At 44.5% G+C, this 11,779-nt stretch overlaps 2 protein-coding genes across 3 annotated transcripts in view; one reads left to right on the forward strand and one right to left on the reverse strand.

Moving 5' to 3' along the window:
* Positions 1-1,204, forward strand: part of LOC111144207 (tRNA splicing endonuclease subunit 2) — a 42,187-nt gene extending 40,983 nt beyond the window's left edge. The window contains exon 13 of one of the 2 annotated variants that reach the window (XR_002640370.1): positions 155-1,204. The gene's annotated coding sequence lies outside the window, so the exon portion shown is untranslated. The remainder of the gene's footprint in view (positions 1-154) is intronic. The other variant, XR_002640371.1, reaches the window with a different exon arrangement.
* A 4,558-nt stretch (positions 1,205-5,762) lies between these two features.
* Positions 5,763-10,915, reverse strand: LOC111143757 (MKRN2 opposite strand). Its single transcript, XM_022497597.1, has 4 exons — positions 10,698-10,915; positions 7,718-7,767; positions 6,983-7,145; positions 5,763-6,003 (listed from the first exon to the last, which is right to left on the reverse strand). The coding sequence occupies exons 1-4, from the start codon at positions 10,913-10,915 to the stop codon at positions 5,763-5,765; spliced, it is 672 nt and encodes a 223-aa protein (XP_022353305.1).
* Between the last annotated feature and the right edge of the window lie 864 nt (positions 10,916-11,779).

Genomic DNA, 11,779 nt, shown 5'->3' on the forward strand with positions numbered 1-11,779 from the left:
TGGCATTCAGATGAAGGAGGTTGTCCATTTTTTCCCCTGCCTCAGACCAATAATGATCATCATTTTGAAAGAGTCTCTTAGTAGTAAGTCCTTTTGCTCTTCATTAGTGATGCTAATACTTCAATATTTTTACTACCCACTTTGCTTTCTCCAGGCTCCTTAGCAAAGTAAAAGACTTGGCTTTGAAGCAGCACCCTCTCAAAACCCTGAGGGTGAGCAAAATTTCTGGAGCCATTTTTTTCTCTATTTCATCTGTCATTGGTGGTGACGTTTCTCTCCAAGCCTGATCAGTGTATCATGTGCCTTTCTGGTAAAACATGAATCCTTCATCAAAGTCCTGTCCTCCTGTGAGCACTCCACGTCACATATCTTATCATCAGCTAATGTGCCTTCAAGGTTGTGGGAACTCCCTTCATGTAATGGCCACATTAAAGATGCAGAAAAGCCACAAGACTGCACAGGTATTATTTCTAACTGAAGGCTCTAGAAGAATGTTCAAAAGCATCATCTTTAGACCAGCCTCTTAGGAAAGATTTTCCTTCTTCAAGTCCACAGTGTGAATGTCATGTAGCAGCCCATGCGCTCTTCAGCATTACCCAGGGGCCCTGGGGTTCTGGAATGATGTACCGCAAAGGTTTTGGTTTACATGCGCCTCACAGTTACCAGCAAAAAGAGTAGGATTAGCTTATCTGTAGATGTATTATGTCCTGGAACTTTTTTCTCACCTTCTGAAATAAACGTAACAGATGGCGTGTGTTTTCTTTTTAAAAAGCTCAGGTTGAGCAAGATTGGAAATTTGTTCTGTGATAAAACCACCTTCAGGCATGGCCGTGGTTCACTGAGGGAGATGCTGCTGCCTCACTGAAAACGGAAGTTGCTTCACCTACTCTCTTCAAAGTGTGTTTATGTGGCTCTTAAATCATGAACCTTCCAGGCTTGCTTCAAAACGAATTCTTCACCAAATCCTCCCTCTGCTCCAGCACTTCTCAGCCCTTCCGAGGCATCTAAGCTGCTTGCTGTAGCAACATGTGCTCAGGGGCATCGCGCTGACCAGCTGTGCACCCTCCATACAAGGATTTCACTGGATTTCAAGTAGCATGCCACACTCAAGAGCACCATCAAACTTCGTGGAACCAACACTTTTTCCAAGTTCTGTTTTGTCACCCAGTGCAAAAAACCATACACAAATAAAGGGGGAACACATGTTTGGCCAGGATTCTTTTATATGATCACCTTTCTCAAATTATTATCACTTTTTTTTTTCTTCTAAGGGGATTTCCTAGGCCTTTAAAACTCACCTACTTTCTTTTTTTCTTTTTTTTTTTTAAGATTTTTATTTATTTGTTTGGCAGAGAGAAAGAGCACAACCGAGGGGAGTGGGAGAGGGAGAAGCAGGCTCTCCACTGAGCAGAGAGCCCAATATGGGACTCGATCCCAAGACCCTGGGATCATTACCCAAGCCAAAAGCAAACACTTAACACTTAACCAACTGAGTCACCCAGGTACCCAAAACACTTACTTTCTTCATGAACTTTTCCATTTCCATAAGAGACATTTTTACTCAATAAAGTGGGGGAAATGATGTGACCATACACCACCATCCAAACAGCACAAGCATTGGGTGGTCAGCTAAGACTAGCGCATGCTGTGTGCTTCAGGCACAAGTTGAGTGATTTTTCTGCAGACTCAGACTCATTTTGGGGTGGGGGGGTGGGTGTAGCCAATATGGAATACCATTTTTTTTTGGAAAAATTATTATAGCAAAAAAAATATATTATTATAGCAAATAAATAGTGGAGGTTAAGATGGGGCAGACACCTGTGTTCATGCTTCTCCCACAACAGACTTTTGAGTTTCTGCCCTAGGACGAAGGTTTTGAGTCTCAGAGATGTGACCACCACACACCACCGCCACCAAGTACAAGTGGAGGACTTGACCCGAGAGCTCTCGGTCCTGGGTTTAGTGCCTTTACAAGATCTCCAGCAGAAGTGACACGGGCCTAGAAAAACATGTGAAATCAGAAATACAGCACAGATGACTTTCAGTTGCTTCCAGCCATGCGGATTCGTTTGGTGGGGGGTTGGGAGTAGACAGGAAGCACTCTTGTAAGAACCACCATACCTACCATCCGTTAAAGGGAAACTGAAGGGAAATAGTAAAGTCTGTGGCTTTGCTGGCCTAAGTTCTCCTGTAAGGAGATTGAATTCTAGAAAGTGATTAGTTGGTAACATTACTCTTGGCAGGGATTAAACCAGCATGAATGGGGCATAGTTTTAGGCAGGTTTACCAGGGTGGGGTTGGTTAGGTTTCTCTTCCTTTTAAATACTGTTTATTGGGGCACCTGGGTGGCTCAGTGGGTTAAAGCCTCTGCCTTTGGCTTGGGTCATGATCCCAGGGTTCTGGGATCGAGCCCCGCATCGGGATCTCTGCTCGGCGGGGAGCCTGCTTCCCCCTCTCTCTCTGCCTGCCTCTCTGACTGCTTGTGATCTCTGTCAAATAAATAAATAAAATCTTCAAAAAATAAATTTAAATAAATAAATAAATAAATACTGTTTATTGGGTTTTCCTGGTGGTAGGAGTAATTCATCAATGCTCCAAAGGCTTTGGGAAGATGCCTTTTGGGTGGATCAATTTAGACTTTCAAATGAGGAACACTTAGGCCAACTTTACGACATTGCTGTGAAAAGGAGCCCAGCAGTTGGCCACTGCGGCCATTGCGAGGTGTTGGTGGAGACTACGTGTGTGCCCCAGGGCAGCATGGGACAGGGGTGCTGAGATGCAGAGGCATGTTGTTGGGAGTGCCAGCGAGAACTCCTCTGGGAAATGGAGTTGGTGCCAATGCTGAATTGCCTTGTACTTCTGTTAGCATTTAACTGGTATGATAAAAGAAACTTAATGGAAGGAGTCTCGGGTAATAATTCTGCAAAACTAAGCAACATTGCCATCTATTGGTGTTATTTCAATGCTGAATTTCCTTTGTTAGGGGTAAAGCTTATAGGGTCGTGCTGTGATTTTTATGAGTGGGAGTTTGTGGCCTCCTGAAGTGAAAAAAGAAATAGGGTGACTACTGCTATGGTCACCCCCAGGTTGGAGAGCGGCCCCTAAAACAGGCGTTGGGGACCCTGAAAGCTTTGTTTGAAAATCAAGTGAAGCACTAAGAGAAAGCATGAACTTGGTATTTCTAGCATTAACCGTTCTTATTTTATCTGAATAGTTTTGTGACATTTATTTCCTTTCCGTATTTGAATGTCAAAGCAAAATCTTTATTTTCTCCTTTATCTTCTCTAATGATGGCAAATCTGTGACCCAGTTGCCACAAATCCCAGGTACCACTGGCTGCTTTCAGATTGCCAGGTGGCCCAGGGAGTTAAGTGCACAGCCTTTGCAGTCATACCTAGGTCTGATCTCTGGTTTTTCCACTATGTGACTTTGGGCAAGTCATTTCTTCAGTTTCCCTTTTCATCTGTAATAGAGGCATATTGTTAGTACCTACCTCACAAGATGGTCTTAAGGATCAAAAGGGAAGAAAGAGGAAGAAATTTACTCAGGTGTGGAATCCTTAATGATACCCATTAAGTGCAGCTGCTCTGATTATCAATAATTGGGAAACAGCTAGACCAGGGAAGTAGAGTCCTAAAACAGTGTGTTAAGAGAATAGAGACAAATTAGAATATTTCCCAAACTCAACACTTTTCATCTTTACCCAGTTGAAGTCTTTATGACTTCTTGAACACCACAGAATAGTAAGCATGATTCTGTTTAAAGTGGCATCATATTCTGGGTGGGAGGTTTTGTTTTTCTTAAAAGTACCTGAACCTATAGATGGAAGTGGTGTACTATGCCTTTTTTCCCCACTGAAGTTACCAAGTGCTGAAACTTTACCCAAATGCCTCTTTGGAAACAGGCCTTAAGGATCTGTAGCAAGTTTTCTAAATATCTTTCTTATGAGTAAATTATTGGTTCCGTGAAGATGGATTTGGTTTTTAGAAAGTAGACATCTTTATTTGGTGCCGTAGCTGGGGAGATTAGCTGTGGTGGTAAATCACATTTGGTCAAAAACAAACTGAATTCTGGAAGCAGTTTCCAGAGAGGAACGATGAAATGTTTTCTCCTTGGCTATTTAAAGTTCAGTGATCATTTGGGTATATGAATTCTGATGTGGTTGTTAAAAATCACCTCACTTCTTTATAATTCCTCATCCCAATTATCCCCTTCTTCCCCCTGAAGGTATTAAAGAAAGAAGTCGACCTTTCATTGTGTTCTTCCTGAATTCTGTATTTATTTATTTTTAAGATTTTATTTATTTGACAGTGAGAGATGGAACACAAGCTGGGGAAGCGGAAGTGGAAGCAGAAGCGGAAGCGGAAGAGGGAGAAGCAGGCTTCCTGCTGAGCAGGGAGCCTGATGCAGGCTCAATCCCAGAACTCCAGGATCATGACTGAGCCAAAGGCAGATGCTTAACAACTGAGCCACACAGGTGCCCCCTGAATTCCATACTTAAAGTAGACAGAAGAGGGGCACCTGGCTGGCTCAGTCAGAAGCACACGCAACTCTTGGTCTCAGGGTTGTGAGTTCAAGCCCCATGTTGGGTGTAGAGATGACTTCAAATAAATAAAGTTTAAAATATAAATAAATACAGTAGACAGGGGATGTACTTGCCTTGGTCAACTCAACACCCCAATCTCCTCATGTCAGGTCAAGTAATATGAGAGAGAAACAGACTGACTGAGTGAATTGCCATCCACTTTGCATATAGTCTCATAAAGACTGATTGAGAAGTGGAACCCATTTCCTAACTTAGATTCAGAAACCCTTACTTGCTTGTTTTCCTGCTCTCTTTCTTTCACTATTACTGTCAAAAGGTTACCATGCACTTTTTGAATAAAAACAGGAGAATTTATTTCATAAATTGTGTCTCGCTCACCTTTCTACAAATGCCCTTTCTAGGTTCACATGGAAAGATGAATTTGTTCAGCTTTAATTAAAAAAATAGCTTTCATTGTCCTGTGAATAAAAGATGCTGCCACTTTATGCTGTAACATGGAACCTCAGTTTAAAAACAGAACCATCGGGCGCCTGGGTGGCTCAGTGGGTTAAGCCGCTGCCTTCAGCTCAGGTCATGATCCCAGGGTCCTGGGATCGAGTCCCACATCGGGCTCTCTGCTCGGCAGGGAGCCTGCTTCCCTCTCTCTCTGCCTGCCTCTCTGTCTACCTGTGATCTCTCTCTGTCAAATAAATAAAATCTTAAAAAAAAATAAAAATAAAAAAAATAAAAACAGAACCATCCCCTGGGGATAAAAATATATGTTTATAAAAAATAAAAAAATAATAAAAAAAGAAAAAAACAGAACCATTATGAGGATAATTTACTTGAAATGAGTGGAGCCTGGGTGGCTCAGTCAGTTAGGTGTCTGCCTTTGGCTCAGGTCATGATGCCAGAGTCCTGGGATGGAGTTCTGCTTCAGGCTCCCTGCTCAGTAGGAAGTCTGCTTCTCCCCCTCCCACTCCCCCTGCTTGTGTTCCCTCTATCCCTGTGTCTCTCTCTGTCAAATAAATTTTTTTTAAAAAATTTACTTGTATTGCATACAATTTTTAAAACTTTAGCAAAACATAGCAATTTTTATTAATTTCATAAACACAATGCAGTAAGTAGGAATGTGCTACAAAGAAAGCCATTTAACACCTTGTTATTAACCACAGTTGAACACACGTAGAAATCCCTCAAACCGTCTAACGGTGCTGCCCCCCTGCTCTTAGCACACTCAGCACGAGCCGCTCCCCTCCGGAGGACTTGTCTCCTCATCAGGGTGATCGGTCACATAGAAGCCATGCTCCTCTATCGCCCGGTAGAGTGTGATGTACTTGGAGGCCTTCCTCGTCCTTGGCACCACATACTTCTCTGTGAACTCTTCTTTGCCCAGTTGCTCCTTGCCTTCTGTGGTCAGAATACAGTTAATGAATGTGAGGGTGTAACTGTAGCAGTTATGACGGTCTTCTTCATACCTTAGAAAACAAGGATGGTGAGAAGAGAAGGCTGAGGTTTCAAAGTGGCTCAGACACAGGCCATGAAGCCGCCAAGGGACTTGCAGGATTGAAATTGGGGCCTCCGCACACTGGGTCTGCTGGTCCCCTGGACAACTGAACTCCCAGAGTGCAGATCTGAAGGATGCTTGGCCTCTCGGGCTATTTCTGCTTGCAACTTCAGCAAGATAGGCGTGGACACGCCTAGATGTTCAGAATGCTGACTTGAGTTGTACAGAAACTTGGGGAACTGACGTTTTAGAAATAGAGTTCCATTTCTAAGTTTTAGGGTATCCCAGCGTCTACACTTATTTTAAGGGAAGCCTCAAACCAATTAGGTCCACAAGTATGCTACATACCTAAAGTATTGAGGGAGCAAGAAATTGAGAAATTTCAAATTGCTAAATCAAAAAAAGGGCTGTTAGGTATTTTTTACGTTTTAAACATTTTTTTAAATTTTTAAGAGGGGGCGCCTGGGTGGTTCAATGGGTTAAAGCCTCTGCTTTCAGCTCAGGTCCTGGTCCCAGGGTCCTGGGATCGAGCCCCGCATGTGGCTCTCTGCTAGGCGGGGAGCCTGCTTCCCCCTCCCTCTCTACCTGCCTCTCTGAGTACTTGTGATTTCTGTCCCTTTGTCAAATAAATAAATAAAATCTTTAAAAAAAATTTTTTAAGGGACTATAATATGACTTTTGCTGTACATATTAAATGTTAAGTATGTAAAAATTCTAATCAAATAACGGGAGTACTATGTTGTAGTCCTTTCAGTTCTTAAGATACCGTGATTCTGTTATGTAAATGTAGGCTGGCTCACCCCTGCAGAAAACCCAAGGTCATTCGACCCCTGCTTATGTTTTGTTGCAGGCCCTACTATCTCAGTACAGGCTCAACACGAACCAAACACAGCTTACGAGTCATCTGCGCTGGGGTCACACCTGCCTGGGGAACCTCCAGGGAACTGTACCTCTGGGGCAGCCAGGCCCCCGTGCTGGAGAAGTCTTCCAGGTACTTGTCCCACTGGTCCATCAGTCCATACATGCCAGGCTGCAGTAGCGGGATGCTTACACTCTCCTCCCACCCTGCTTCATCTCGCCGGACACCATGTGTGGTGTAGTTATACACTACTCCTGCAACCGAAAATGGGGTCATGCGGGAGCTTAAGGGAACACACACCTCTGTGAGGGGTGGTTGGAAGACGGTCACAGCCACCATGGTCACTTTACAAAGAGGTTAGCCAGATCGTACTTTCTGATGGCTGTCAGAGTGCAGGAGACCACAAGAGGCTCTAGAATCTGCCTCTCCACCCCCAGGGTCAAGCTGGGGAGGCAGCCACCCCCCCGAAACAGAGCTGGAGCCTTTCCTAGAGCCAGGGAGCATCGGGACTGTTGGAGCCTCTGCCTCTTCTGCCCTCAGCACCTCATTTCTTTCAGGGAAAACCAGTTCTTTCTCCACCCCCTCTTCTCCTTCCACAGAGTTGCCACAGCAAACGGAGACAATCATAGGGCCAAGATAATCATCTGCATATTCTTGTTGAAGTTTTCTACGTATCAGAGGGTCTCTCTGGTTTCCTTAAATCAGCACTGACTTTCCGCTGAGACAACGGGTCATACATTTGATGGCTCATGTGGGTAAATCTGAGTCCAAACACCCAGTCCTGGGTTCACCCATCAGTTTCTCCTGCTTTGAGCAGGGCACTCACCATTCGTGTTGGTTATTCCGACGTGAAGATCAGACCTTCCATCGTACTCCCTGAAAGAAACAGGAAGAGTCGGTATTTACAGTAGGAGACTGATCTTGGCTGGAGCCAGAACTGGCCATCAGTGACCAGGGGAGAGGAAGTGCTATTTCAAAACTGGTTGAGCCAAGAGTACATTTGAGGTAGAAAATACCCCCTGGCCCCAAAGGGTTTTTTTAACCACACCCCACCCCATTATTATTACTAAAGCCCCACCACCACCACACACGCACTAAAGTGTGTAGAAAGCGAGCCCTGCTGGAGCGTGAAGTCAGCTTAGCTCCTGGCTCCCCAGCAGAGGGGCACACCTGCAGGTCAGTTGTTGAAGGAGCTCCTCATTCTTTCCACATTGTAGGTGAGGTTACAGCCTGTTCCTCAGGCTGAGCAGGGAAAGGGTCCTGAGTGCATCTCCATGGACCTCTACCATCGAAACTGAAATAGCATCTTTTGGTCTTGGTAGCCCACGGCCATGCTCGCTTTTCCTGGACAGCCCTTGCTTCCTAAAATTACTCTTGACCTGAGACTGTCCATTAAATCTCTGACTCCGTGATTTAACTTTCATATACAATCCCAGGCCATCACTTACTAGCCTTGGGACATTAGAAAGTCACTTTCTCTGATCTCCGATTCCTCATTTGTAAAATGGGGATATCATAAACTTCCAGCAGGCTGGTTGTAAGAATAAAATGCCTGTCAAGTACTGGCCACATACAGGTGTTGAATAAATCAGAGGTCATTGTTAAATGATAAAGCTCCTTCATGAGACGGCAGGTTCCCAATGGAAGCAAGCAGTCCCAGGCTTTAAGATGATCAAGAACACCAACAGTGGCCCCACTTTCAGAGTGATCCCCCAGGTCATCTTGTTGCAGCCACTCTGTTTTGAGACCCCGTGGGTTCAGAGGCTGAGAATGAACCCAGCGTGTCATTGCACTCTGTTTCCTGCTGAAATCCCAGCTATTCCTTCCTTCCCCCCCGTCCCTTAGTGGCCAGGGAGCTTTGTGTAGTCCACAACCTGCACAACCATATGTGACAGCCCTGAGAGTTTGATGAGAACCTCAGTGATTCCTTTGGGTTATTGCATGTTTTCTTTCACAAAGTAGGTGAAATCGTCTCAAGGTGAATCGTGGGAGTCAGTCCTGAGGTTTTGGAAGTGGCTGAAAGGGAAAGGAACAATTTGGAAGTGGGCCTTAGAGGGTCTGGTGGTAAAGGTACTACTTAGGTTTCTGCAGATCCTAGTCTGGGGGGATGGGAAGATGCCAAAGCATATAACCTGTTTCAACATCACCACCTCACTTCTCATGCTAAGCAAGGCGAGGCCTGTCAGTATTGCTACCGCATCATAGAATAAATTAATGCTTCCTAGAGGCCAACCTGAAAGTCTGTCATGTTCTAGAGAGCAGGGCTGTGGCTCCTTCACTGTGACATCCCTAGCTGCTCAGTAAGGATTTGTTGAATGAACCAATGTTATGGTAAATAAATTCTGAATTGTAATCACTTCATTCGAAAGCTTTTGGAATCCAGCTAGTTAATACTCCAGGTTAGCATGAATGAGGGGATCTTATGAAACCTTTTGGGCTTCATGATTCAGATAAGGAAAACGAAAGTTCTGCCATTTGTATTCTGAACTGAGTATAAGAAAAGGATGGAAAGGAGTACGTTGGATCAACATTGTGACTGGTGCCTGGGTCAGGTTTATCTGCCTTATCATTGAGCCTCACCACCCTGCAGGGTCGGCAGGACCCTCCATTTTAGATGAGGAACAGAGACTGGAGGGTCTGGAGCTGGTCTGAACGGGAGTAGGAACTGGGGGCTTTGTGGCAATACAGTCTGAGCTATTCTCTCTGTACCCAGCAGCCTCCCAGAGGGGCAGGGGTGCAGCACTCTGCACACTTTGGTTCATTCATCCACATAAAGACAGGAAGGAAACCAATTAAGGAAGTTAGTAAGCAGGGAAATGACTAGACCACTCCAACTGTCTTATCCCAAACCAGCGCTGCTGAGGGCACATGGGGATTGGGAGGGTCGATTTCAAGGAGGCATTAGGTCATAGTGATGCTCGTGACCATGGTCATTCCATAGTGTCCCTGCTCTCACTCCTGGTTTATCTTGGGCCGCTTCTAATTCCATTTCTAAACTCCACAGGGACACTAAGGAGGGGCACAGTCCTTTTAATTTCTGAAATCTTTCTTAGGTGGTATCCACAACTGAGGCACACCACCTCTGGTCTTCAGTTTAATTCATCTCAATGCAGAATAGCCTGTATATGGCTTTTCTTCAGGCTTTGTACATTGTTCTTGTTGGTCACAGAAATTACAGACTAACTTGCAGTAAAGAAATTATTTTGATTAGAGTAGCTGCTGGGTCATTTTCCCAGTTACCCTCTTAGCACAAAATCTATGACCTAAAAAAGTGCCAAGCTATCAGTTTTCCTCTCTTAAGAGTGTATAAGCAGTTTTGATCTTCTCTTATTCTTCATATAGTCTTGCACTTACCAATCTAGGAAAGTACACACACCATCTATCTTTATGAAATGAATAGACCTAAATTTTAGGATTTAATGCTGAAACACTGGCAAGATTATCCACCAAACCTCACACCGTATAGTGTATGTTAGAAAAAGAAAGTTTTGGGGGCACCTGGGTAGCTTGGTTGGTTAAGTGTCCAACTCTTGGTTTAGGCTCAGGTCATGATCTCAGTCTCATGGCATCTCAAAGCCCCCCACCCCCACCCCTGCAACAGGCTCTGTGCTCACCCCTCAGCAGGGAGTCTGCTGGAAATTCTCTCTTCCTTTTCTTCGCCCTCTGCCCTTCCACCCTTCCCTCTCCCTTCCCCCCCCCAACTCTCTCTCTCTAAAATAAATCTTTAAAGAAAAAGTTTTAGTGACTACAACACAGAAGGAGAAGTTTACAGAATCACTTAATATAACACTCAAAAAGCACTGTACCTAAGAAACGTCCCTTGAGTTGGTCTGAGGAGGAATGAACATTTTTCCTGATGCCCGTTGGTAAATGGATTGGAGATGCTAATAGGTGCTTCCTCCAGCTTCCTCGAGCCTATAACCTGCTGGCAGAGGGGGCAGCATTGGGGAACACTGAAGCTATAGATGTATTTCTTACAGTGGTTGAATTTAATTAAAGCCTTTCCAGCCTCAGTACACTGCATGGCTTTCCTGTCCTGGGCAACCAGGCACGGTTTCCCAAGACTTCCTTTTCCTCATTACCTGGCTAGCAAATGTAAGCCTCCTGAGTAACCTGAACAGCCGTGATGTCATCCTGATTGACAGCACAAGTAGGATTAACCAGTAACCGGACCTCCCCAGAAACTGGTGTCTTAAAGGGCTAGTTTTCATTTGTGCTCACTTACAGTTTTTTTCCAGCCTTGTCAACATGCAGCTCCTACTTATCCTTTAAAGCCCTACTTTTCTGTGAAACCTTCCTTCGCTTCCTTGAGCATTCCCTTGCATTGGTACACGTGGATTCATGTTTCTCCTGGAGTTCTGATATTTGATTAGCCATTAGTCTGTGAGCTTCTTGCAGTTAAGGGCTCCCATTTATTTCTGTGTTTCTAGAATAGGTTACGTCGTTTTGTTGTTGGATAAATATAGCCTTGGAGGCTATTTTCTTTTGATGCTTTATATCGTAGAAGTAATCTTGCTCATAAAAAATTAACAGCAGTTAGAAATAAGGATAGTGGTTGCCCTGGGTGGGGGCGAGAGGGATACTGTCTAGGAGATGGCAGGAGGGAGTTTCTGTGGCCTGCGGCTGCTCTGATTCATTATCAAGGGACTGGTTGTACTGAGTGTTCAGTTTGTGAAAATTCATCAAGCTGAACGTTTTACTACATGCACTGTACAATTCTTCAATTTTATTTATTTATTTATTTTTAAAGATTTTATTTATTTATTTGACAGAGATCACAAGTAGGCAGAGAGGCAGGCAGAGAGAGAGGAGGAAGCAGGCTCCCCGCCAAGCAGAGAGCCCGATGCGGGGCTTGATCCCAGGACCCTGGGATCATGACCCGAGCCGT

Source organism: Enhydra lutris, unplaced genomic scaffold (assembly GCF_002288905.1).
Source record: "Enhydra lutris kenyoni isolate GAN:26980312 unplaced genomic scaffold, ASM228890v2 scaffoldscaffold10, whole genome shotgun sequence".
In the NCBI taxonomy this organism is placed as follows: domain Eukaryota; kingdom Metazoa; phylum Chordata; class Mammalia; order Carnivora; family Mustelidae; genus Enhydra; species Enhydra lutris.

Coding starts and splice junctions, on each gene's coding strand:
- LOC111143757 (XM_022497597.1), bottom strand. CDS start 10,915: ATGCAGTGTACTGAGGCTGGAAAGGCTTTAATTAAATTCAACCACTGT. Junction 7,768..10,697: donor ACTCAAGGGACGTTTCTTAG/GTACAGTGCTTT, acceptor TGTTTCTTTCAG/GGAGTACGATGGAAGGTCTG. Junction 6,004..6,982: donor GGGGCCTGGCTGCCCCAGAG/GTACAGTTCCCT, acceptor TTGTTTTCTAAG/GTATGAAGAAGACCGTCATA.